This window comes from Dreissena polymorpha, chromosome 1 (genome assembly GCF_020536995.1).
Source record: "Dreissena polymorpha isolate Duluth1 chromosome 1, UMN_Dpol_1.0, whole genome shotgun sequence".
Taxonomy (NCBI): domain Eukaryota; kingdom Metazoa; phylum Mollusca; class Bivalvia; order Myida; family Dreissenidae; genus Dreissena; species Dreissena polymorpha.
In genome coordinates this window covers 131,682,499-131,707,349 of record NC_068355.1, presented here as the reverse complement: position 1 = coordinate 131,707,349, position 24,851 = coordinate 131,682,499, and the positions used below count along the sequence as shown (strand labels likewise).

The 24,851-nt window shown below is 34.2% G+C and overlaps 2 protein-coding genes across 13 annotated transcripts in view; one reads left to right on the top strand and one right to left on the bottom strand.

Moving 5' to 3' along the window:
- The window catches only part of LOC127850286 (amyloid protein-binding protein 2-like), a 34,660-nt gene extending 26,725 nt beyond the window's left edge, over nucleotides 1-7,935 (top strand). For both annotated transcript variants that reach the window (XM_052383210.1, XM_052383220.1), the window contains 2 exons: nucleotides 467-632; nucleotides 1,586-7,935. In XM_052383210.1, the coding sequence (XP_052239170.1) occupies nucleotides 467-632; nucleotides 1,586-1,806 (387 nt within the window). In that variant the 3' untranslated portion in view covers nucleotides 1,807-7,935. The remainder of the gene's footprint in view (nucleotides 1-466; nucleotides 633-1,585) is intronic.
- Nucleotides 7,936-9,762: 1,827 nt separating this feature from the next.
- The window catches only part of LOC127850292 (sushi, von Willebrand factor type A, EGF and pentraxin domain-containing protein 1-like), a 33,719-nt gene continuing 18,630 nt past the window's right edge, over nucleotides 9,763-24,851 (bottom strand). For 5 of the 11 annotated variants that reach the window (XM_052383256.1, XM_052383249.1, XM_052383242.1 and 2 more), the window contains 4 exons: nucleotides 22,707-23,741; nucleotides 13,828-13,935; nucleotides 13,341-13,511; nucleotides 9,763-10,199 (listed from right to left, as the gene is read on the bottom strand). In XM_052383256.1, the coding sequence (XP_052239216.1) occupies nucleotides 9,802-10,199; nucleotides 13,341-13,511; nucleotides 13,828-13,935; nucleotides 22,707-23,741 (1,712 nt within the window). In that variant the 3' untranslated portion in view covers nucleotides 9,763-9,801. Of the gene's footprint in view, nucleotides 10,200-13,340; nucleotides 13,512-13,827; nucleotides 13,936-17,240; nucleotides 17,863-18,178; nucleotides 18,266-22,706; nucleotides 23,742-24,851 lie in introns of those variants that run through there. The other 6 variants (XM_052383267.1, XM_052383275.1, XM_052383303.1 and 3 more) reach the window with 6 other exon arrangements.

Here is a 24,851-nt window from a genome sequence, read left to right as displayed (position 1 = left end):
TGTGCAGTGTTCTGACACTTTCACATTTACCTGATGTTCAGTTTACAAGATGTAACATTACCAGATGTCCCTTTTACCTCATATCGCATTTAATTGATGTCACATTTTTCTTATGTAACGTTGTAACAGGAAATAAAACACAGGTCACATTCGGGTTTTATCCATTTAGAATTCTTAAATGCTATAAGAGGTAAGTATACATAAATATATTAAAATATTGTTGCTGTGAATACAATATTGATTTACAGGAATCGAGTTATATCAGTGGTTTGCTATTAATGTACTGTTAGGCATCATCTAATGCCTGAAACATGTGGAGCATGAGCAAAACAGAATGCAAATATATAGGAACTTATTCATGCATGTAATAATTGCACAAGTTTTAAATGATCCTAAATTTCAAGACTATCCAGTTCATGCTTGCAAGCTTAACCTATTAGCTCACCATGGATGCTTCTTCTTCCAGGAAGCTGAAAAGATGCACATCCAAGCCATTGAGATCAAAGAACGGTTGCTAGGCAATGATGACTATGAGGTGGCCCTGTCAGTTGGCCATCTTGCCTCGCTCTATAATTATGACATGGAGAAATGTGTGGAGGCAGAGAAACTCTATCTGCGGTCTATCGAAATAGGTAATTTATTGTATTTAAGTTAAATTATATGTCCAATTCGGTCTGTTTTGTTTTCCAGGTAGATCTCATTCAAAACATTATGCCAGTCAACAATATTGTGTTTATTTTCTGACATGTATTTTATTTTTATGACTTTTCTCAAGCGAATTAATTGAAACTTAAAACATTCCACCACCATGAAGTGTAGATGTGTTAAACACTAGTTTCATGCCAAGGGATTCACATATTTTAGAGTTATTCACCCTTGAACATAGATAAAAAAAGTTGTGCGGTGGTATGAGCCAAATTAGTGATAAAGCTGTAGATAATGGGGTGTGTTTTCTCTTCTTTTTAGCTGATTTCCTCCCTTTCAATGTCAAAATCATTTGAAAAATAGTTATCAACTTCACTGGATCTTTATCCAAACAAGACTATTGCCAAGCAAAAAGTCCCCTACCGGTGAAACTCCACCATTTTCAGCAATATTTCTTGTCTATTTGTTGCCATAGCAACCATAATTTTTGACATAAGAACAAAATGAAATGATGTGCATAATCTCCATATTGCCATTTGTCCATGTTTCAAGTTTCATGAAAAAATATGAAAAACTTTTAACAATTTCTCAGGATTTACCATGTTAAGCAATATTTAGAGTGTATTTGTTGCCAAAGCAACCAGAATTATTGACATAGGAACAAAATGAAATGACCTGCATAATCTCCATTTTACCATCTATCAATGTTTCAAGTTTCATGAAAAATTATGAAGAACTTTTGAAGTTATGTCAGGATCCAGGAAAGTGTGACCAACTGACAGACAGACTGACACACAGAGCGCAAACCATAAGTCCCCTCCGGTTTCACTGGTAGGGGACTAATAAAGCATTAAGTTGAACCCGGTAAATGGACCAGGGCATTCTTCCCCTGTGGTTCTTAATTCACATCCCTGAGTTAATATAATGATGCCATTTTCAGGTAAGAAATTGTTTGGGGAAGGTTATTCAGGCCTGGAGTACGACTACCGAGGCCTGCTGCGACTGTACCGTCACCAAGGCAACTATGAGATGGCGGAGCACTATGCCAACATTCTCCAGCAGTGGAACCGGCTACGAGACCGGAACAACCTGGAGGAGGTGAAGCCTCTTGAGTTCCAAGTGACAAAGGAGCTCCCGGAACTAGTGACAGAATATTTCTGAAATGCTGGATCTCGTAGGCTGAGGGTGTTGCTTATATTATAGATTTGTGGGTGCTTGAGGTCTCGGAAATTTTAGTTTTTCTGAGTTAACTGACTTGAGTTGCAAGTGAGCTCCCAAAACTAGTGACAGAATTTTTTTGAAATATGATAGAGCAAGGTTCTGGGGAAACTGGGCTTAATTCATGTGTGTACAATTTTGTCTGGAGATTAGCCTGTGCAGTCTGAACAGGCTAATCACAGGGGACACTTAACGCTTCTATGGTATTCTTGGTATAAAGATAAAGTCTTATTAAGGAAAATCCAGTTCAGACACTTTATGCATATGCATTTAGACGAGTCTTCCCTGAATTTATTTTTTGTGGATTTCACAATAATTATAGATTTGTGGAAGTGTGAGGTCTTGGATTTCCTGAGTAAAATGCCCTGGCCATGAAGATTAGATAGTGTCAAGGGAAAGTAATTGCCATATCAGCCATAAGTAAAATTAAAATAATCTGATGAAAACTTGATAGCATGTTGTGATGTCATGAAAGTAAAAATATGACATTATTTCATTGCGCATGTTTGATATATTGCACTGCGTGAAAAGACACCACAGCATCCATATTATATCATCAATTCCTTTTACATGTTGGGTTAAAAATGTAGTTTAAATATTTTGTTAAACAGACATCAATTAGGCAGCCAATATTTCTTAATTTAGGCTGTACACATGTTAAGAGGTTATAATCATAATCATCATCTTCATCATCATTATTCCCTTTACCGGCCTGGTCATTAGGGTGGAGGATGAGGTATGATGACACAGAGATCCTCCGCCAGTCGGGTCTTTTGTGGGCTGCTGGGAGTATCTCATACATGTCCACCATTTGACATTGTCCATCCAGCATTTTTTCTGAGGGCCTATACACTGACCTCTCTTCTAGCATGCCCTAGAGCACAGTCAGCCACAGTGACTCATGCCTGGTGACATGTCCTAACCAAGACAGCTTTCGTTTTTTACACTCGCCAGGAGGGGCTCTTGTTGGCCAACAAGCGCTGCGGACATGTTCCGGACATATTTGTTGGTCTTGTGTTCCAATTAAGAGATGCAGAGCAGTCTCATGAGACACTTGTGTTCAATAAATTGTCCATGTTGGAAGCTGTACAATAGGATGGAGCCTATGAGGGACTTGTAGATAATAATATTTCCATGCAAAACATTTGGACAGAATTTAGCTAGAGGACCCCAGCATATTAGGCATTTGGTATTGTGCAGTATAATGCTAAAAGAGCAGTGTGTTTATGATAAAGATAGAACTCTTGGAAATTACCAGAGCACAACATGATCATGGTGAGCTGTTGTGATCGCCTTTTGTATGTTGTGCGTCAATGTTGTCAACATATACATTGTTATCACTCTATTTGCCACATTTATTGTCCAATTGTCAGAAATCGTCAAACTTGGTCAGAACAGGTTTCCCAATGAAATCTCTGACAAGTTCGAACATGGTTCTGGTTGGTTGAAAAACATTGCCACCAGGGGTCGGGCCTTTTTTCTTTAATGGGTATAGTTAAAGCTTGTTAACACTCCAGAAGTCACATTCTTTGTCCAATTTTCATGAAACTTGGTGAGAACATTTGTTTTAATGATATCTTGGTTGAGTTAAACAAAGGTTCTGGTCTGTTAAAAAAACATGCAAGGGTGCTGGGCTTTTTTCTTTATAAGGCTTTATTAAAATCTTGTTTTCTCTAGAAGTTACATTTATGGTAAATCTTAATGAAACTTGGTCAGAACATTTGTTCCAATGATAGCTCTGCTTAGTTTGAAAATGGTTATGGTTCCTCCAATAAACATGGCCACCAATAAGCATGGCATTTTCCATATAAGGCAAGAGTAAAACCTTTGTAACACTCTAGAAGTAACATTTTTAGTGCAATCTTAATGAAAAATAGTCCGAACACCTGTTCTAATTACGTCTCTGTGGAGTTTGAAAATTCTTCCGGTATTTCTTGGGCTGGGCAGTTTTCCTAATATGGCTATTGTGAAACTTGGGTAGAACATTTGTCCCAAAGAAATCTCGGCTGAGTTTGAAACTGGGTCATATGAGCTCCAAAACAAGGTCAGCAGGCCAAATATAAAACATGTTAATGCTCAAGTATTACTACGTGCCACCTCATTTTTGAGATACATTAATAAATGAGCCAATGCAACTTCTGAGGTGGCGGTCAGGCTCAGATGCTTTGAAATCTCATGGATAACTTTACAGGGTGATTAGCTTTATATGTTTTTTCAACATATTTCACATTATTTTTAAAATTGGGCGATGTAGTGGGATTCAGCAAAGATTAATTAATAAAAAGATGTACAGAAACATACATTCTCAACCCATTAAAAAACGTGAGAACCTTTATAAGTTGTGGCATGGTGGAGTTTAAAAAGCATTTTGATTAGTTTTTCTTGCGTGATGAGAAAATTTCCACCCAATTAAATCGCTAACAGCATCAAACGATTGCATACAACATACATTAGATGCTTCATGCACAAAAATATTGGCTTCTTTCTGACGTAGTAGATAATTTTGCATTTTTCTAAAAGAGATGGAGCCAATGCTTAGGAGGTGACGCTAATAATAGGAGGTGGCGCCAATGCAGGATGTGTCAATTAACAGTCGTATCGCAATGACTTTACATGACGTGCATTTGGTAAATAATGTTATTTGTTATATAAAATTTATTTTTCAACATACATACGAAGGCCAAAATCTTTACTGAACATAAACTCATTCTATAATAAATACAATGTACTTTTTATGCCCACAGTAGGGTGGCATATAGCAATTGAACTGTCTGTCAGTCAGTCTGTTCTTCCATCCGAAAACTTTATAGTTGCCCATAACTTTTTCAATATTGAAGATAGCAACTTGATATTTGGCATGCGTGTGTATCTCATGGAGCTGCACATTTTCAGTGGTGAAAGTTCTATATCTTGGTCGTCCTTCAAGGTCAAAGAAACTCTTGTTTTAAAATATATAAGTGATCATCTCAATTAAGAAGTCACCAACATGAATAAAACATATTGTATGATATATACCAAAAATTTGAAATACTCAATAAAACCAATAATTTAATGTTCAAAATTATCAAAAAAATTCATTGACCGCAATATTTGTATACAGTATGATAATTCATGAAATAAATATAGATAATACTTCTTCTTGAAATGATGATTTGTGTCCCTTAATCCAAATGCTAAATTTACTAAAAGGCCAAGGTCAACGACTCATAATTAGGCTCATATATGTTGATTTTTCTAATTACAAACGCTTGCGACTCAAATGTTCTGAAGTGGTCAACTTACAAAAAATGAAGTCTTGTTAAATAGAATAGATAATATAATAGAAACCATAACATAAAATATATCTTTTTAAATTAGCTATAAATGTGCTTTGGCGCCACCTCTTTTTGTCCCCTACTGGTTTCACCGGAGGGCACTTATGGTTTGCGCTCTGTGTGTCTGTCAGTCAGTCCGTCAGTCTGTGAGTCTGTCACACTTTTCTGGATCCTGCGATAACTTTAAAAGTTCTTCATATTTTTTCATGAAACTTGAAACATGGATAGAAGGCAATATGGACATTATGCATGTCATTTCATTTTGTTCCTACATCAAAAAGTTCCTTAGGATCCATGACCCTCTTGTTGTGCGTGCAGTTTGGCATGGATGTATGCAGTTGTTTATATGTCGGAGGCAATCAAGTGAAGTTGGTAAGAAAATTGATTTATCATTCTTACAAAAGGTTGTTTAACTTTCTGGGTTTAAATGAACTTTGATCTAGTTTTTTGTTAACCAGGTTTTCCGAAGGAAAAAACTGGTTATTAGATTGGCGAATGCGGGCGGGCTGGCGGGCGGGCGGAACAAGCTTGTCCAGGCCATAACTTTGTCGTTCATTGTTAGATTTTAAAATCATTTGGCACATTTGTTAACCATCATTAGACGGTGTGTCGCGCGAAAAAATTACGTCAATATCTCCAAGGTCAAGGTCACACTTTGAGTTCAAAGATAAAAAATAGCCATAAATGAGCTTGTCTGGGCTATAACTATGTCATTCATTATGAGATTTTAAAATCATTTGGCACATTTGTTCACCATCATGGGACGGTGTGTCGCACGAAAGAATCACGTCAATATCTCTAATGTCAAGGTCGCCACGACTAAAAATAGATTTATTGTAAAACAAACTTACAAAGGGGGTTAATTTTGTTTGTTCATTTCAAAAGTTCAGTTTGAGTTGTCTCCCTTTATCAGATTTTTTTTCCACAATGAAAACCTGGTTTTGTGACAATTTTGTCCCTTGTTTGCGCATTATTTGTATGCATGCTTGCCTGAAACAGATCAGAAATTAACCGTGATTGATCGTTCTGAGCATCTAAAGGTGAAATAAATGGTAAATAAGCTCAAAAAGTAAATGTCAACTTTTAAGTTAGGACTTTTTATTTTAAGAGGTTATAATATAATTAATAATATTTAAGTCTTCAATGGCATGTTTGTTTTGTTCACAATGTTTTTATGGCTTGAAGTTTTTTTCACCACTTTTATTTATTAGTATTTAAAACATAAAAGGCTTTCCCACCTATCAAACAAGACAAATTAAACTTGTGTTACATAAATGTTTTTGGTTATTGTTTACTTGTGTGATATTAGTGATATTTAAATGTGATAATGTTTATTTGTTGGGTTTTATTTTGCTGCTGTCAACGTTGTTATGCGGTTTAAATACAAATGGTGTTTGAATGCTATTTGTGAAATGCAATATTTGAGAGTTGTTCAGTATGCCCTCTATGATTTATTTTATTGATTAATTATTATATTGGATCAATGTATAATCTGGATGGCTTTGACTGATATTATTATAGCATCACTATTATCATGTAAAAATGAAACAAAAAACTGAATCCAAATGAAGCGAACAATAAATGAAGCTAGAACAGTTCTTGACATTAATACTTTAGTCATTAACATCAGAATAACCTTTTGATTGGTATGAAACTTTCAATAAGATATCTTTGATTAAATTTTTTAGTTTTTGAATCCTTATAAATATGAAAATAGAAAATCATAAATATCTATATACTGGTTATAATTTAAAGTATGCGTTGGATCTTTATTTGAAAACAGGTTTTTAATTTTTCATAAAATATTGTTTTGTCAGTGCCACTCTTGATGTGTGGAACGATGAAACTTTGGAATATCACTTTTTCTATTTGACAGATCAGTCAAAACACTCCCATGTTACATCCCATGATTAACCAGATCATTTTCATCATCCTTCATTGCGTGGTGTGCAAATCGTAAACTTTTCACTTGTTACCGTTCTAGAGGCCACATAATTTGTACAGTCTTGAATAACCTTTGGTCAGATTGCTTATCTTGAAAATATCTAGGGAACATTTGAATCTGCCTCAAGTTGAGTCCAAAGCAAGGTCACAGGTTCAAATGTAGAAAACACTCTTAATGCTAATTTGTGTCTCAATTATGTCTGATAATGTATGCCATCGCTATATTTAGACAAGCCCTGTCTACTAAAAGCTGCTTGTTAACTAGTTTTATACTTTACCAAAGAATGATGTTTCCCTTCTAAAGATTTTGACTGTCCAAACTAATGCTGGAAAAGTGAGGATTTTCAAACCAGGGCAAATGTCTGATAAAATATTCCATGTATTAAATGTTGATGCCAGCTCCCAGAGTTATTTTTCAAATGACAGTTTTAGGTGTATCAAGATAAACACTGTTATGTGTTTTTTGCGGGTATGGACTCGTGTCTGAATAAAGCAAGTAATCATAGTTGTAGTTGAAATTAAAAGCTGTAATAATTACAAAAAAGAATATACTAATCTGATCTATTTGTGCGCAGAGCGCCTCATTCTGGTGTAACAGTTGTAATTCGACTTAAGAATGACTTTTCCTGGTGCAGTATGTGTTGTTGTTTAATATTTAAAATTTGCCAGTACATTATATACATAATTATATTATGTATGTATATAGACACATACGGTTTGGCGTGTTTTGTCATGGGTTTGTTACTGATATGTAATGAAATGTACGATTATTTGTAACATAATAATTGTCAGGCTATTAAAATGTTGAAAATTGGTTTGTTTGTTTAATTTGATTCACTTATCATTTAGTTCCCCATGTTTATGTCTATACTGGGGGACATATTGTTTTTGCACTGTCTGTTGGTTTGTTGGTTTGTTTGTTTGCGTCAAACTTTAACATTTGCCATAACTTTTGCAATATCGAAGATAGCAACTTGATATTTGGCATGCATGTGTATCTCATGGAGCTGCACATTTTTAGTGGTGAAAGGTCAAGGTCATCCTTCAAGGTCAAATACTGTATATGGGAGACATAGTGTTTCACAAACACATCTTGTTTCCCAAATGTAACTCATATCATTTCAATTCAAACAACGCTGAACAACAAGACATGTATTTATGATGGTTATTGCAAGGAATACATGCATAGGAAGGTCTATCTAAAGATGGTTATTGCAAAGATGCATGCATAGGAAGGTTTATCAAAATGTCTATAAATATGTAAATTTATGTATCTCTGTTCTGATAATTCTTATAGTTATGCTATAAATCATATTGACACATTGTGTCCAATATTTCATGGAAATTGCCCTTTTTGAGGGATGTTTTCATTTATTTGCAAATGTATCTGAAGTGCCCATGCAAGTATTTAACTGTGTTGTACACCTGTGCACTAGAAGTGAGATGGGAAATGCATAATCGATAAACACGTGACTGACTGAATGTCCTCAGATGTGAATTTATGGAATAACATGCCCCAGGGTATAAATAGCACTACATCCGTGAATAAGCAGGTAATACATTAATGTGCCGTGTTGCGCCACCGTTTGTGCCAATACAATGTAGTTATTGACCACCAAAAAGTGTTCGATGTTTTGTGTAAGCCATACAATAGCCCAAGATAAGTGGCGGTAGTACTTCACCCAGTTCTCCTTTTCCATCCTTATCATCATCTATGTTGTCGTCATCAATATTATCGTCATCATAATCAGCATATGTCCGAACAATATATACATAACTTTTCATGTGTTTATCGCTTAATAACGTTATTGCGATTTTTATAATGTTGCTAGGTTATTATATTTTTTTTAGTAACGTTAGCCTTGATCTTTACCACACGTTCCATACGCACCCACAAACAATGTCCCGTTATTAGGTATCAATATGTCAATTTACAGTACAATACCGCATTTTTCTTCTCGAGTTATTTTCGAGTTCACAGTTGGTTAGCGTGTGGCTATGATATTTATTAATGAAAACATCATTTTAAATGATAAAATATCATATAATAACGAAAAATCAATTTTTCTGAAAAAACTCACTATCAACTATATATATATATATATATATATATATATATATATATATATATATATATATATATATATATATATATATATATATATATAACAAGGTATTCAACTCGAAATCATCCGAAAACAGGGTGCTTCGCTTTGAACAGCCATCACTTCATCAATTTTGCAGCGATTTTCATGAACCCGGTCTTATTTAACGCAGAAATGAATTTCCTTTCTGGAAATGTATATATCTTGTTATATTTCTACACATGCTGGGTCAAATTTTAAGAAATAAGACGACACACAATTCGTGTGCCCTACTTGACAGCGATCAGCAATGCTGTAGATCCTTGGATGCAATAGACCGAAAGGCGTGAATATACACTTCTGTCTGTTTGCTTCGTTTCCCGATCTCAGATATAGTAAGTTTGTTATTGTAAAATAATTATAATTGTGTCAATTATATGCGAAAATATGGCCATGCTTTCCTTTGCAATCGGATGACCGGACTCTTAAAAAATCACAAAGTTGTAATTTGAGGCCTTCGATTTTCACAGAAACCTCACAGTCGACTGTTGCTAGCATTAAAACAACTATTATACTACTTTGTTAAGGGCTGTAAGTTATTGTTCCACAACAAATTTTATGCAAATAGTAAATATCAGAACTGGTATTGAACTGTGCCTAATGCCGAAACTGAAGCTTCCGGCATTAGGTAACTGTTTGTCAGTTGTTAGAAATTGCGTTGCCGTAGGCTCAGACATACTGCTTTGTGCCGATGATGATTGCAGGAGATGTTTTGTCGTCTGCTCTGTGACGATTCTGTTAGTAGTATTCTGCTCAGACATACTGCTTTTTGCCGTTGATGAATGTAGAAGTTGTATTGTCGACTGCTCTGTGACGATTATGGTATTAGTGTTCATCTCAACCAAACTGCTGTTTGACGTTGATGCATTTGGGAGTTGCATTGTTGTCTGCCTTATGACGATTGTGTTATTCGTCGACTCCTCTGCTGTTGGTTCTGAAATAACACATGACACACATTTACATACTTTCAATTAAGTTTCCCGAACTGGTCCATTTTTTTTTATAATAACCAGTTTATTCTAAGAGTGCATGATAATGTGTACATAGAAACGAGCAATAAGCCGCAATCATTGAGAAGACGTGCATGCACAGAATTTCGTTCCAACTCAATCATGCTGCCCATTAAATACACATTACGTGGTTAAAAAGTTTATTTGTGTGTGTTGTAGAAAAAGGTACATTTCCAAAAATGCAATTTAGTTAAAATCTCAGATATTCATACCGTTACATTTTGGTCATCCGTCTAATGATTAAGTCAAACACATAGCAGTTCCAAATAACTATATCCATATATAAACTTGCGAAAACTGTACGCTGATGTTTAAAATACTGGAAGTAATAAATGCTTTTAAAACCAAATCGAAATAAGAAGCTTCAGATGCGGCTTTCAGGTTAGAATGCAGTAGTAGTACATTTAAGTATTTTCAGTCAAACTCATGTTTTCTTCTATAAATAACAATTGAACATATCGATCTCTAAACAGTATATTAATAAGATTCTAAATATAACGTAAACATTGTACATTATTATAACAATTACTCACAATTTAATTTACTAATTGTACAACAGACGACATCTACATTTAAGAACACAGCTTATCATAAGCTTTACTGTTCTGGTTCATGGCATATGTTTTTAATCGTATGTTAAAAGTGAATATGGACTCAACAATATTTAATATAATAAGTGAAAATACATATGAAAGTAAATGTTCTTATTTGGACACCGATGACACAGATATGCACGATTCGAAACTGAATTTTGATGTCCATGCCGTTTGTACAGCTTATGAAAATTTATTTAAACAGCATGCACTCTATAGCTCATTTGACATTGTACAAACTAACGGATGTCAAATTTTGAAGTAAGTGTATTTTCTAAAAGTACCCAGACTTAATGCAAGCATTAAGTGATGTTATTGATTCACGAAAACAAGCCTGTTCATCATTGCTTTGTTTAATGCATTTTTCATTCATTATTCATGCGCCTATTACTTTTCAAGTCAAATATGTATTAAACGGGCACTTTTGTAATCCTGCCCTGAACGAAAAATGCATTTCTAAGAAAGATTTTTTTACATACAAAATTATTTTCAATCTATTAAAGTGTCCGCCTTTGATGGAATTTTTTGCTAAAAACGAAACATATATATTACAAAAAACTAGCATATTTAAGTTGAAAGTAATCTTTGCACAATCAGTGTGGATTCCTGAAATAAATAAACGCATGTACAATTACATGTTTAAGAGGTGTTGCTGCAGTTTTGCTGTTTTTTTTGCATCTAAAAGATTTTGTCCAAAATTTATATTTCATATACATGTATATATATATATATATACAAATACTATATAAAAAATGAAATAAAAACATAGGGTCACCGGCCTTGTTGTGATTTTATTCACCATTATATAACATGTACTTTTTCAATAAAACTGAAAAATCTCTAATTGCGTAAAAATAATTAATAACCTATGAAATTGGCAACATGTAGACATTATATAAGCTAATATACAGCATATACCATTTACTTAACCTGACGTGAAGAATAGTTTTTCTTATTACAAATACAATACATGCACAGACGTTTCTTCAATTTTAAAGTGTGTATATTTGATGTTATTACAAACATGCGAAATAAATACAAACCAAATCATGCATGTTACTTTACAGAAATTTTAAACAAAACGTTAATACAAGTTTTTTAAACAGTAATATAACATGTTTTAAGTAGAAGCACCAACCTTTTTAGTTATTGTTTTCAATCACAAAAAGTCTTCTTTGTACCACCGGGCACAAATACATGTACAGATATATATATTATATAATATATTGGTTTAGTCTACACGAGACGAACACTTTAAACATTTAACTTATAAATAAAGATAATAACGTTAATATTTTCTCCCAAACATAAAAACATGAACGTTCAACAACATGCACTCGTCACACATAGCGACAGTAGGATTTCATAGAAAGTATGACACATGAACGTTCAAAGACATGCAATCGTCACGCATAGTGACAGTAGGATTTCATAGAAAGTATGACACATGTAATTCATAAATGCATGCCATATTTGGCCATATAATTTTTAGCGTGAATAAATCGTATATCTGTTTTGTACATACTATGGCTCGTATTTAGCATTACATTCTTGCTATTGAGTAAAAAATAAAATAGTATTACATTTAATAATACTTTACAATTTTCCCACTTTCATGTCGTTACAGTTGGAAATGAACACAAAAGCCCAATTGCATGGCAGATTTTTCAGAATATTGGTTCTAATAGTGTTTAGTTGCTGCGTAAGAATCTAGATTACATTTGAGAATGTTTTTCACAAAATGTAAAATAATGAAAAGCATAACAACTACGTGAAATAAGAGTTTGTGGCCAAATTACACGATTCCATGCAAAAATAGCCTCTTCAAGTATATCAGATAATATAAATGAAATTATGGACGAAGACGCAGGCCATATAAAAAATAATATGTAACATACTGAAGAACATTACAAATACTGAAGTCTAATTACATTTAAAGAGCTGTTTCATACAAATTTAAAGTTTAAATAGTAATCTTTAGTTGCTAAATTTCACAGTCACACATACAATTTGAAATAAAAAATAGTTCTTGCTTAAGCACTGTACAGTTTCCTTCGATGTAAATAAGACCTAAAGAGATTACTTAAATGTTAAACGTTTATTACAAGGGTCTTTGTGAATACCAGCCTAAATGTGCGTGGAAGAAGTGGATGTGTTGCTTTCCAAACGTCATTAAAACATTGCATTTAAATATAACAAGAAACCATACAATGCGTATAAGTCTAAAAAAGCATTGTTTTACCAATAAAAAGCATTGTTTTCACAGTAAGAATTTTAATATCATCACAACCGACGGTTGCTATAATTGAAACAACTATACTTATACATTATTAACGGCTGTAAGTTATGGATACGTAACAAATGTTATGCAAATCGTAAATATCAGAACTGGTAGTGAACTGTGCCTCATGCCGAAACTGATGCTTCCGGCAATAGGCACATTGTCAGTTGTTGGAAATTGCGTTGACATACTGCTTTTTGACGTTGATGAATGTAGAATTTGTATTGTCGTCTGCTCTGTGCCGATTCTGTTATTAGTGTTCTGCTCAGACATACTGCTTTTTGACGTTGATGCATTTGGGGGTTGCGTGGTCGTCTGTCCTGTGGCGATTGCGTTATTCGTCGACTCCTCTGTAGTAGGATCTAAAATAACACACGGCATTCATTTACAGACTCAAAGATTATTTAAACTTATTTGATGCCCGCGACTCCTCAGCATGGTTGCTGGTTTTCTACTCTCCCTTACTTGGAATTATGAACGTAGCAGCTAGGTTGTTTCAGTTCTACGCTTACGTTCCGTAAAACATGAGACTCTTTTCTTCCCAGACCTTCGATAACTATCAACTGTCAAAGAATATGGAAACGATGCGGTGCTACTGAAATATTATAACGTGATAACGTATGTTGAAGGAAAAAGAATGTAGCTAAGAAACATCAAGATACAAACTCTAAGACTTGCCATTTGCGATTGAATTAGCCTGCTGTATTGCTGTTGTTGATGCCTGTAGATTGCTTTCATTATGCGTCTGTTGATATGTAGTGCTTTTTGTAATAAGATTAATATGTTCTGAAAAAAGCGAACAATTATTTTAGTTTCCCGGAATAGTGCAATTTTCGTTATAATAACCAGTTTAATATAAGAGTGCATGATAATGTGTACAGAGAAACGAGTTATAAGCCGCTATCATCGAGAAGTCGTGCATGCAAAGAGTTTGGTTCCAATTCAATCATGCTGCCCATTTAATACACATTCCGTGGTTGACAACATTATATGTATGTGGTGTAGAAAAGGTATATTTCCAAACAATGAAATTTTATTAAAGTGATATTATGAGCATCTAACAGTTTATAGGTGTCTATCGCAACCGTTGTTTATTTTGGTGTTTTCACTTCATATACACTTATATTTGTTAATGCAGCATCAACATACTAAAAAAATATCCCGGAAAGAGAAAACTGAGGCATTTTAATATCAACCGTACTTTCGTCTGACAACTGATCACGCATGTACAATGTGAACCTAAATTTAGTTTTAGTGCAGATTCATTTATACGACACAAAGACACCATTTTGTTTTACGGACCATTCGGCTTACAGGACTGGGTGGGTCACGTAAAATATATAATATAAAGTATATTTTTATAAACAACTGGTTGCAAGATGAGTTGCAGATAATTGGTTAGTAACCTCATTTTAACCTACTCTTTTGACCTGTAAATTCTTTTCAGCTCAATTCAACAGTGAAACATGCCCATAATATCACTTTAAAATCTCAGATATTCATACCGTTACACTACCTGGACAACAGTTGGTCTTCTGCCTAACGATTAAGTCAAACACATAGCAGTTCCAAGTAGTAATACCCATATATTAACTTGCGAAAACTGACCGCTGATGTATACACAACTGGAAGTACTTAATGCTATTGATTTTAAGTGAAATAAGAAGCTTCAGATGATGCTTTCAAGTAACAATGCTGTAGTAGTACATTTTAGTAGTTTCAGTCCAACTCAAATTTGTGTAGTTTTTTTTCTCAATAAATAACAATTCAATATAACGATCTCTGTACGGTATTTTGATACTAAATATTACATAAATATTATACATAAGTAAAACCATTACACACAATTTCATTTACCAATTGTACAAAAGACGACATCTACATTTCAGAACACAATTTATCTTAAGCTTAACTATTCTGGATCAGTGTATCTGTTTTTAATTGTATTTTTAAAGTGAATATGGACGCAACACTATTGACTGTAATAAGTGAAAAGAAACAACACATGAAAGTAAATGTTCTTATTTGGACATCAATGCCACCGATATGCACGATTCGAAACTGAATTTGAAGTCCATGCCGTTTGTACAGCCTATGAAAATATATTTAAACAGCATGCACCCGATGGCTCATTTGCCATTTACTAATCTAACGGAAGTCTAATTGAAGTAAGTGTATATAAATAATTACACAGACTTAATGCAAGAATTAAGTGACGTTGTTGGTTCACCAAAAAAGCCTTAGTATCTTTGCTTTGTTTAATGCAATTCGTATTTATTGAAAAAAATGCGGCTAGTACTTTTCAAGTCAAATATTTATTAAACCGGCTCTTGACCTGAAAGAAAATTCATATTTATGAAAGATTTTTTTTACATACAAATTTGTCTTCAATAAGATCTATACAATTTTCTGCCTTTGATGATATTTTGCTCATAAACGAAACAGAGCTATGACACAAAACTAGCATATTTAAGATGAAATTAATCTTTGCACAATCAGTGTGGATTCCTGAAATGAACAAACGCATGTACAATAACAGTGTAAATTACAAGTTTGTAGGCGGGCAAAATTTGTTTTTAAATAAAGGTGAAAAGTCCTAATTTAAGAAACGACACAAAAGATCGAATGATAACACTGTATAATCGAACCTATAAATTATAACTGTTTTATTTTTTGAAAGAAATAATAACAAAGAACAATCAAATATGTATGAGAATTAAGACAGTTTAAACAATACTATAGATACATATTGTATATTTAATAACACATGCATACCCTGACGTGAAGAATAGTTTTTGTTATATAAGTACAACACATACAAATACATTTCTTGTATTTTTAAGTGTGTATATTTGATGTTATTTCAAACATGCAAAATACACACAAACCCAATCACGCATGTTACTTAACATGAATTTTTAACAAACAGTTAATAAAAAAAATTTAAACAGTAATTTAGATTTTTTTAAGTAGAAACACAAACCTTTTTTCATTTTATGTTTTCAATCACAAAATAGTCTGGTTTTTAGCACCGGTCACAAATACATGTACACTTATATAATATGTTGGTTTGGTCTACATAAAACTTTTACTTTAAACATTAAACTTTTACATAAAAAGAACGATTTTGATATTGATATTTCCTCCCAAACATAAAAACATGAACGTTCAAAGACATGCAATCGTCACGCATAGTGACAGTAGGATATCATAGAAAGTACGACACATGAACATTCAAAGACATGCAATTGTCACGCATAGCGACAGTAGGATATCATAGAAAGTACGACACATGAACATTCAAAGACATGCAATCGTCACGCATAGTGACAGTAGGATTTCATAGAAAGTATGACACATGTAATTCATAAATGCATGTCATTTTGGCCATGAAATTTTAAGCGTGAGTAAAGCGCATATCTGTTTTGAACATACTAAGGCTCAAATTTAGCGTTACCATTTTACTTTTGCGTTATAAATAAAACAGTATTACATTTGATAATACTGTCAATAGTAATAAATAGAATAGTATTACATTTGATAATACTTTAACACTTTTCACACTTTCATATCGTTACAGTTGAGAATATAACACAAAAGCCCAATGGCATAGAGGATTATTTCAGATTATTTGTTCTCATAGTGTTTAGTTAATGAGTAAGAATCTGGATTACATTTGAGAATAATCTGCGCACAATACTAGATAATAAAAAGCATAAAAACTACGTGAAATAAGAGTTTGAGGTTCAATGACATGATTCAAGGCAACAAAAGCATTTTAAAGTATATAAGTTAATATAAATGAAAGTATTGAAGCAGACGAAGGCCATGTACAATAAAATATGTAGTATAAGTATTATTAGAATCGTTCAACGACAATTTGAAGAACATCATAAACCCCTGAAATACTGAAGTCTAATTAAATTTAAAGAGCTGGTTCATACACATTTAAAGTTTTAATGGAAATCCTTATTTGTTAAATTTCACAGTCACACATACAATTTGAAAAAAAAAACACATGAATTTTAAACGTTTATTCCAAGGTTTTTGTGAATACCAGCCTGTAGGGACAAGTGGAAATGCCGCTTTTAAAATATTGCCTTTAAATGTAATAAGAAACCATACAATGCGCTTAAAAAGCATTATTTTCACAGTAACAATTTTAATATCATCACAACCGACGGTTGCTAGTATTTAAACAATTATAATAATACATATTAAGGGCTGTTAGTTATGGTTCTGCAAGAAATGTAATGCAAATAGTACATATCAGAACTGGTATTGAACTGTGCCCAATGCCGAAACTGATGCTTCCGGCATTAGTCACCTGCTTGTCATATTTTGGAAATTTCGTTGCCGAAGGCTCAGACATACTGTTTTTTGACGCTGATGATTGTAGGAGATGTATTGTCTTCTGCTCTGTGTCGATTCTGTTAGATGTGTCCTGCTCATTATTACTGCTTTTTGACGTTGATGAATATGGGAGATGTATTGTCGTCTGCTCTGTGCCGATTCTGTTATTAGTGTCCTGCACATCAATACTGCTTTTTGACGTTGACGAATATGGGAGTTGAATTGTCGTCTGCTCTTTGACGACCCGGTTAGCAGTGTTCTACTCACCCAAACTGCTGTTTGACGTTGATGCATTCGGGGGTTTCGTTGTCGTATGTCCTGTGATGACTGTGTTATTCCTCGGCTCCTCTGTAGTAGCTTCTGAAATAAAACACGACATTCATTTAAAGACTCAAGCTTATTTAAACACATTTGATGCTCTAGGCTCCTCAGCATGATTGCTGGTTTTCTACTCTCCATTTATTTGAATAATGAACGTAGCAGCTAAGTAATTTTAGTTCTACGCTTACGTTCCGTAAAACATGATACTTTTTTTCTTCCCAGACCATCGATAACTATCATCTGTAAAAGTATATGGGAACGATTCGGCGCCACTGAAATACTATAACTTAATAATATATGCTGCAAGTAAAAGAATGTAGCGATGAAACATCAAGAGACAAACTCTGACACTTGCCATCTGCGATTGAATTAGCCTGCTGTATTGTTGTTGTTGATGACTGTTGTCTGCTTTCATTATTCGTCTGTTGATATGTAGTGATTTCTGTAATGAGATTAAAATGCTCTGAAATCATTTATTTGCCAGAATTAGTTCAGTTGTCTTTATAATAGCAAGTTTATTATAATTGTTCATGATAATGTGTACGGAGAAACGAGCAAGAAGCCTCAATCATCGAGAAGTCGTGCATTCAAAGAGTGTGGGTACACTTTAATCATGCTTCCCATTGAATACACATTTCGTTGTAGACAAGTTAATGTGTGTGTGGTGTAGGAAGAGGTACATGTCCAAAAAATGAAATTTAATTAAAATCTCAGATATTCATACCGTTACATTACCTGTATATCAGTTGGTCTTCTGTCTTATGATTTAGTCAAATACACAGCAGTAACAAGTAATTATACCCATATATAAACTTGCGAAAACTGAACGCTGATCTATAAAAAAACTTGAAGTACTAAATGGTATTGATTCTAAATGAAGTTTCAGATGCGGCTTTCAAGTACCCAGTCTGCTGTAGTAGTACATTTAAGTAATTTCATCCTAACTCAAATTTTTGTAGCTTTTTTTCCAATAAATAAACATTTAACGTTTCGATCACTGTACAGTAAAATAATTTGATACCTAATATTACATAAATATTATACATAAGTATAAACCATAACACACGATTTTTTTTACCAATTGTACAAAAGACGACATCTACATTTAAGAACACAATTTATCTTAAGCTCAACTATTCTGGATCATGGCATCTTATTTAATTGTATTTTAAAAGTGAATATGGACGCAACACTATTCAATATAATAAGTGAAAAGGAACAATACAGGAAAGGAAATTTTCTTATTTGGACACCGATGACACTGATATGCACGATTCGAAACTGTTTTTGATGTCCATGCCGATTGTACGGCCTATGCAAATTTATTTTAACAGCATGCACTCGATGGCTCATTCGCCATTTTCTAATCTTACGGAAGTCAAATAGAAGTAAGTGTTTATAAACAAGGGCTGTTTGTAAAACATGCATGCCCCCCATATGGGCTGTCCGTTGTAGTGGCAGCCATTGTGTGAATACGATTTTTGTCACTGTGACCTTGACCTTTGACCTAGTGACCTGAAAATCAATAGGGGTCATCTTCGAGTCACGATCAATGTACCTATGAAGTGTCATGATCCTAGGCAAAAGCGTTCTTGAGTTATCATCCGAAAACCATTTTACTATTTCGGGTCACCGTGACCTTGACCTCTGACCTTGTGACCTCAAAATCAATAGGGGTCATCTGCGAGTCATGATCAATCTACCCATGAAGTTTCATGATCCTAGGCGTATGCGTTCTTGAGTTATCATCCGGAAACCATTTTACCAATTTGGGTCACCGTGACCTTGACCTTTGACCTAGTGACCTGAAAATCAATAGGGGTCATTTGCAAGTCATGATCAATCTACCCATGAAGTTTCATGATCCTAGGCGTATGCGTTCTTGAGTTATCATCCGGAAACCATTTTACTATTTCGGGTCACCGTGACCTTGACCTTTGACCTAGTGACCTCAAAATCAATAGGGGTCATCTGCAAGTCATGATCAATGTACCTATGAAGTTTCATGATCCTAGCCCCAAGCGTTCTTGAGTTATCATCCGGAAACCACCTGGTGGACGGACCGACCGACAGACCGACCGACCGACCGACAGACCGACCGACCGACCGACATGTGCAAAGCAATATACCCCCTCTCCTTCGAAGGGGGGCATAATAAGTACACAGACTTAATGCAAGAATTTAGTGACGTTGTTGATTCACGAAAACAAGCCTGAGCATCTATTTCTATAAATGAGTTTTTGACATACAAATTTGTCTTCATGCTATTAAAGGTTACTGTCTTTGAGTATAGTTTTGCTTATACACGAAACAGAGATACTACACAAACTAACATATTTTAGTTGAAATTTATCTTTGCACAATCTGTGTGTGTTCCTGAAATGAATATACGCATGTATAATTCCTTGTTTAATTATTAGTTTGTAGGCGGACAAAAGTTGTTTTCAAATAAAGGTGAAAAGTCCTAATTAAAGAAACCACACAAAAGAGCGATGGATAACACTGTATAATCAAACCTATACATTTTAACTCTCTTTTATTTTTGTATAAAGAAATAATAACACAGAACACTTAAATATATATATGAGAATTGAGACAGTTGTAACAATACTATAGATACATATTGTAAATTTAATAACACATGCATACTCTGACGTAAAGAATAGTTTTTCTTATATAAATACAACACATACACATACGTTTCTCAAGTTTTAAGTGTGTATATTTGATGTTATAACAAACATGCAAAATAAATACAAACCAAATCACGCATATTACTTTACAGGAATTTTTAACAAAAAGTTCATACAATTTTTTTCAACAGTAATATTACATTTTTTAAGTAAAAAACACCAACCTTTTTTTTGTTTTCAATCACAAAATAGTCTTCCTTGTAGCACCAGGCACAACTATATGTACACTTATATAATATGTTTGTTTCGTGTACATAAGCTTTAAACTTTAAACATTACACTTGATTTTTTTTTAAAGATTTTGATATAAATATTTCCTCCCAAACATAAAAACATGAACCGTTCAAAGACATGCAATCGTCACGCATAGAGACAGTAGGATATCATAGAAAGTATGACACATGAACATTCAAAGACATGCAATCGTCACACATAGCGACAGTAGGATATCATAGAAAGTATGACACATGAACGTTCAAAGACATGCAATCGTCACGCATAGAGACAGTAGGATATCATAGAAAGTATGACACATGAACGTTCAACAACATGCAATTGTCACACATAGCGACAGTAGGATATCATAGAAAGTATGACACATGAACGTTCAAAGACATGCAATCGTCACACATAGCGACAGTAGGATATCATAGAAAGTATGACACATGAACATTCAAAGACATGCAATCGTCACACATAGCGACAGTAGGATATCATAGAAAGTATGACACATGAACGTTCAAAGACATGCAATCGTCACGCATAGTGACGGTAGGATATCATAGAAAGTATGACACATGAACATTCAAAGACATGCAATCGTCACACATAGCGACAGTAGGATATCATAGAAAGTATGACACATGAACGTTCAAAGACATGCAATCGTCACGCATAGCGACAGTAGGATTTCATAGAAAGTATGACACATGAACATTCAAAGACATGCAATCGTCACACATAGCGACAGTAGGATATCATAGAAAGTATGACACATGAACGTTCAAAGACATGCAATCGTCACACATAGCGACAGTAGGATATCATAGAAAGTATGACACATGAACATTCAAAGACATGCAATCGTCACACATAGCGACAGTAGGATATCATAGAAAGTATGACACATGAACGTTCAAAGACATGCAATCGTCACGCATAGCGACAGTAGGATTTCATAGAAAGTATGACACATGAACGTTCAAAGACATGCAATCGTCACTCATAGTGACAGTAGGATTTCATAGAAAGTATGACACATGTAATTCATAAATGCATGTCATTTTGGCTATGCATTTTTTAGCGTGAATATATCGTGTATGTGCTTTGAACATACTAAAGCTACAATTCAGCGTAACCAACTTACTATTGCGTAATTAATAAAATAGTGTTATATTTGATAATACATAACTATCACATTTTCCACAAGTTCATGTCGTTACAGTTGGGAGAGATGAAACACAAAAGCCCAACTGCATAGCAGATTATTTCAGAATATTTGATGTAATATTGTTTAGTTGATACGTAAGAATTTAGAGTAAATTTAAGAATATTTTGCACAAAATGCTATTTATAGAAAAACTACGTGAAATAAGAGTTTGTGGCCCAACGAAATGATTCAAGGAAACAATAGCATCTTAAAGTATATAAGTTAATATTTATGAAAGTGTGGAAGAAGACGCAGGCCACGTAAATATGTAGCACACGTCTTATAAGAATCGTTCAACGAGCATTTGAAGAACATCAAAACAATTAAATTACTGAAGTCTAATGACAAATTAGTAGCTGTTTGTAGTGTTTGATACAATTATTGTTTGAATAGAAATCCTAATTTGCTAAATTTCACAGTCACACATACAATTTGAAATACAAAATAATTCTTGCATCAGCACTGTAAAAAGTTTCCCTAGATGTAAATAAAACCTAAAGAGATTACTTCAAATTTTAATGTGTATTCCAAGGTTTTTTTTGTGATTACCAGCCTTAATGTGTACGGAAAAGTGGAAATGTCGCTTTCAAAACGCCACTTGAAATATTGCATTTAAATGTAAAGAAGAAACCGTGCAGTGCGCTTATGTCTAAAAAAGCATTGTTTTCACAGTTAGAATTTTAATATCATGCAAGCAAAGTTCTTTGCAACAATATGTAAAACAACAGGAAACCAAACATAATTTGAGTATATGGTCTGACCTGTGCTCGGCGTTGTGGCTGAAGGCGTAGTACTTGTACCTGTTTGATCGTTAGGGCTTGGTTTAGTAGTAATGTCAGTCGTGTAAGGTTCACCAGTATGTACGTTAGCATCGCAGGTGCAAGATGGCATTTCCATCTGTCCGTCCATGCATCTCAGAGCATTTGTTTGGTTTTTCGTGCAACCCTCCTTAATGCAACGCCAATTCAAATCAGTGTCGTGTAGCAGATAATCATTTGTATCAAGGTTTTCTGCTTTCACAATGTATTTATTGTACTTAACTTTACAATGGCAAAAGCATCCAAACTGTGAATACATCCATTTCCGAGATCTTTTCTCACATTCATTAGGTGCACTGGTGCTGTGCGGCGCTCCAATTCTTGTATTTGGGACAACAGTCTTACATTCCATGTAATACAGAGTATCAAGCAGTACGAAGTCTTCCACACAGCTTGAATTCATCCCATCGAACCTACCACAATCTAATGGTTTGCAGGTCGGTTTTGGGCCCCAAGTTCCGTCTCCCTGGCAAAACACGGACGCATGACCATCCAGCACATATGGGTCTTCACAGGTTACTTTAACTTCGCTTCCATAATCATTTTCTATTCCTCCATCTGTGGCTTGGAAAATGCGTGCATGATCTATAACTCCAAAATCTGTACACATATTGACATCGCATGTTGGTGGGTTCCTATCAAACTTCAAGTCAACACGACACAGCAACTGGCTATTTCCTTTCAATGTGTAGCCTGTATTACATTGAAATGTGATGTATGTTCCAATTTTGTAGGATGGGTTTCCGACAATTATACCATTTCTAGGATTATTCATTGTCTCACAAAACTGTTCATAGCATGTAAGGGATCCTTCCCAACTGCTTACCCTGCAGTAATGTATCCGACTACCTTGAAGTCCATAACCAGTATTACAGGTGAATGTTACGTTTTCACCATCAGTGTATGATGACTGGACTGGAGTGAAGGCGGCATTCTGGACCGCAGGAGGAGGGCAGTCCGCAAAAGCTAATGCTAAAACTATAAAAACAAGTGAAAAATTGAGAATAAAGGCAATTTCTTTAGAATGTGCTTTATTTATTTATGAATTATAAAACATGTTTACTCAACTTCAAGGAAGATCTTCAAAAGAAAAAGAACAGATTGGTAAAGGCTATGTAAAAATATTCTTTATGCAGAATCAACGGGTTTTTAGGTTTTTACACACGGGCTGGACAAAATGCAATCACACCGTTAAGAACTTTATTTTTGCAAATATCTCAAGTTATTGAAAATACATTTGCTAAAATCTATAGTGCATAACATACAGTTTTTTTCTTGCAGTTTGTGCCGATATCTAAAGGTATAAGAATAAATACGTCTAAAATCGGTGACAAAGTTTTACGTTGCGTGAAACATAACCGGCCATTAACCGTGTACAACGTATGCAGTAAAAATGAAATTTTTGAACAAGAACGCATGCTTATTAAATACAGTCATTCTTATGTATTTCACATTGCCATAAGCAGCATAACAAGAGCTGTCAGAAGACAGCGAGATCGACTATTCGAGTTCTTGACAGTATAACATAAGCCATCATGGGGAAATCGTTCATATTCAATAAGTCACATGTAATATAGCCATAATTCTAATGGATGAGGACCATAATTGAAACATATTGATCGCTTATGTTTTAAAGAAGTTGTACTTTATAGACTATTCTGAGTTCAGGTATATTTTCCACAATCTAGTGAACATTTGTAAAGACATAAAACAAAGTAATACGATTTTATCATAAGTTTGATAGCAATAGCTTAGGTGGGATGGTTGGACGGTCCTTCGAAAATAAAATAAATAAATATTTGTGGCTTTTTATTAACCATGTTTCAGAAAAAAAATCTTTTTGGTTGGGTGGGGGTTGGGGTAGGGGTGGAGAGGGGGGTATCATGTCAGGGTTTGGTTATTAATGAGATGATATTTCAAAAATAAGATAAAAAAGGAAAAACAAATTTATGGGGGGGGGGGATTCTGGGGTGAGGCGTGGGGAATGGTTTGGGTGGATTCCATTGTGGTTAGTCAGGTAAGTGTTGTTTTGTGAAGGTATGAATCAAATCTGATCATAAATAAAGAAGTAATGGCAATTTAAGCAAA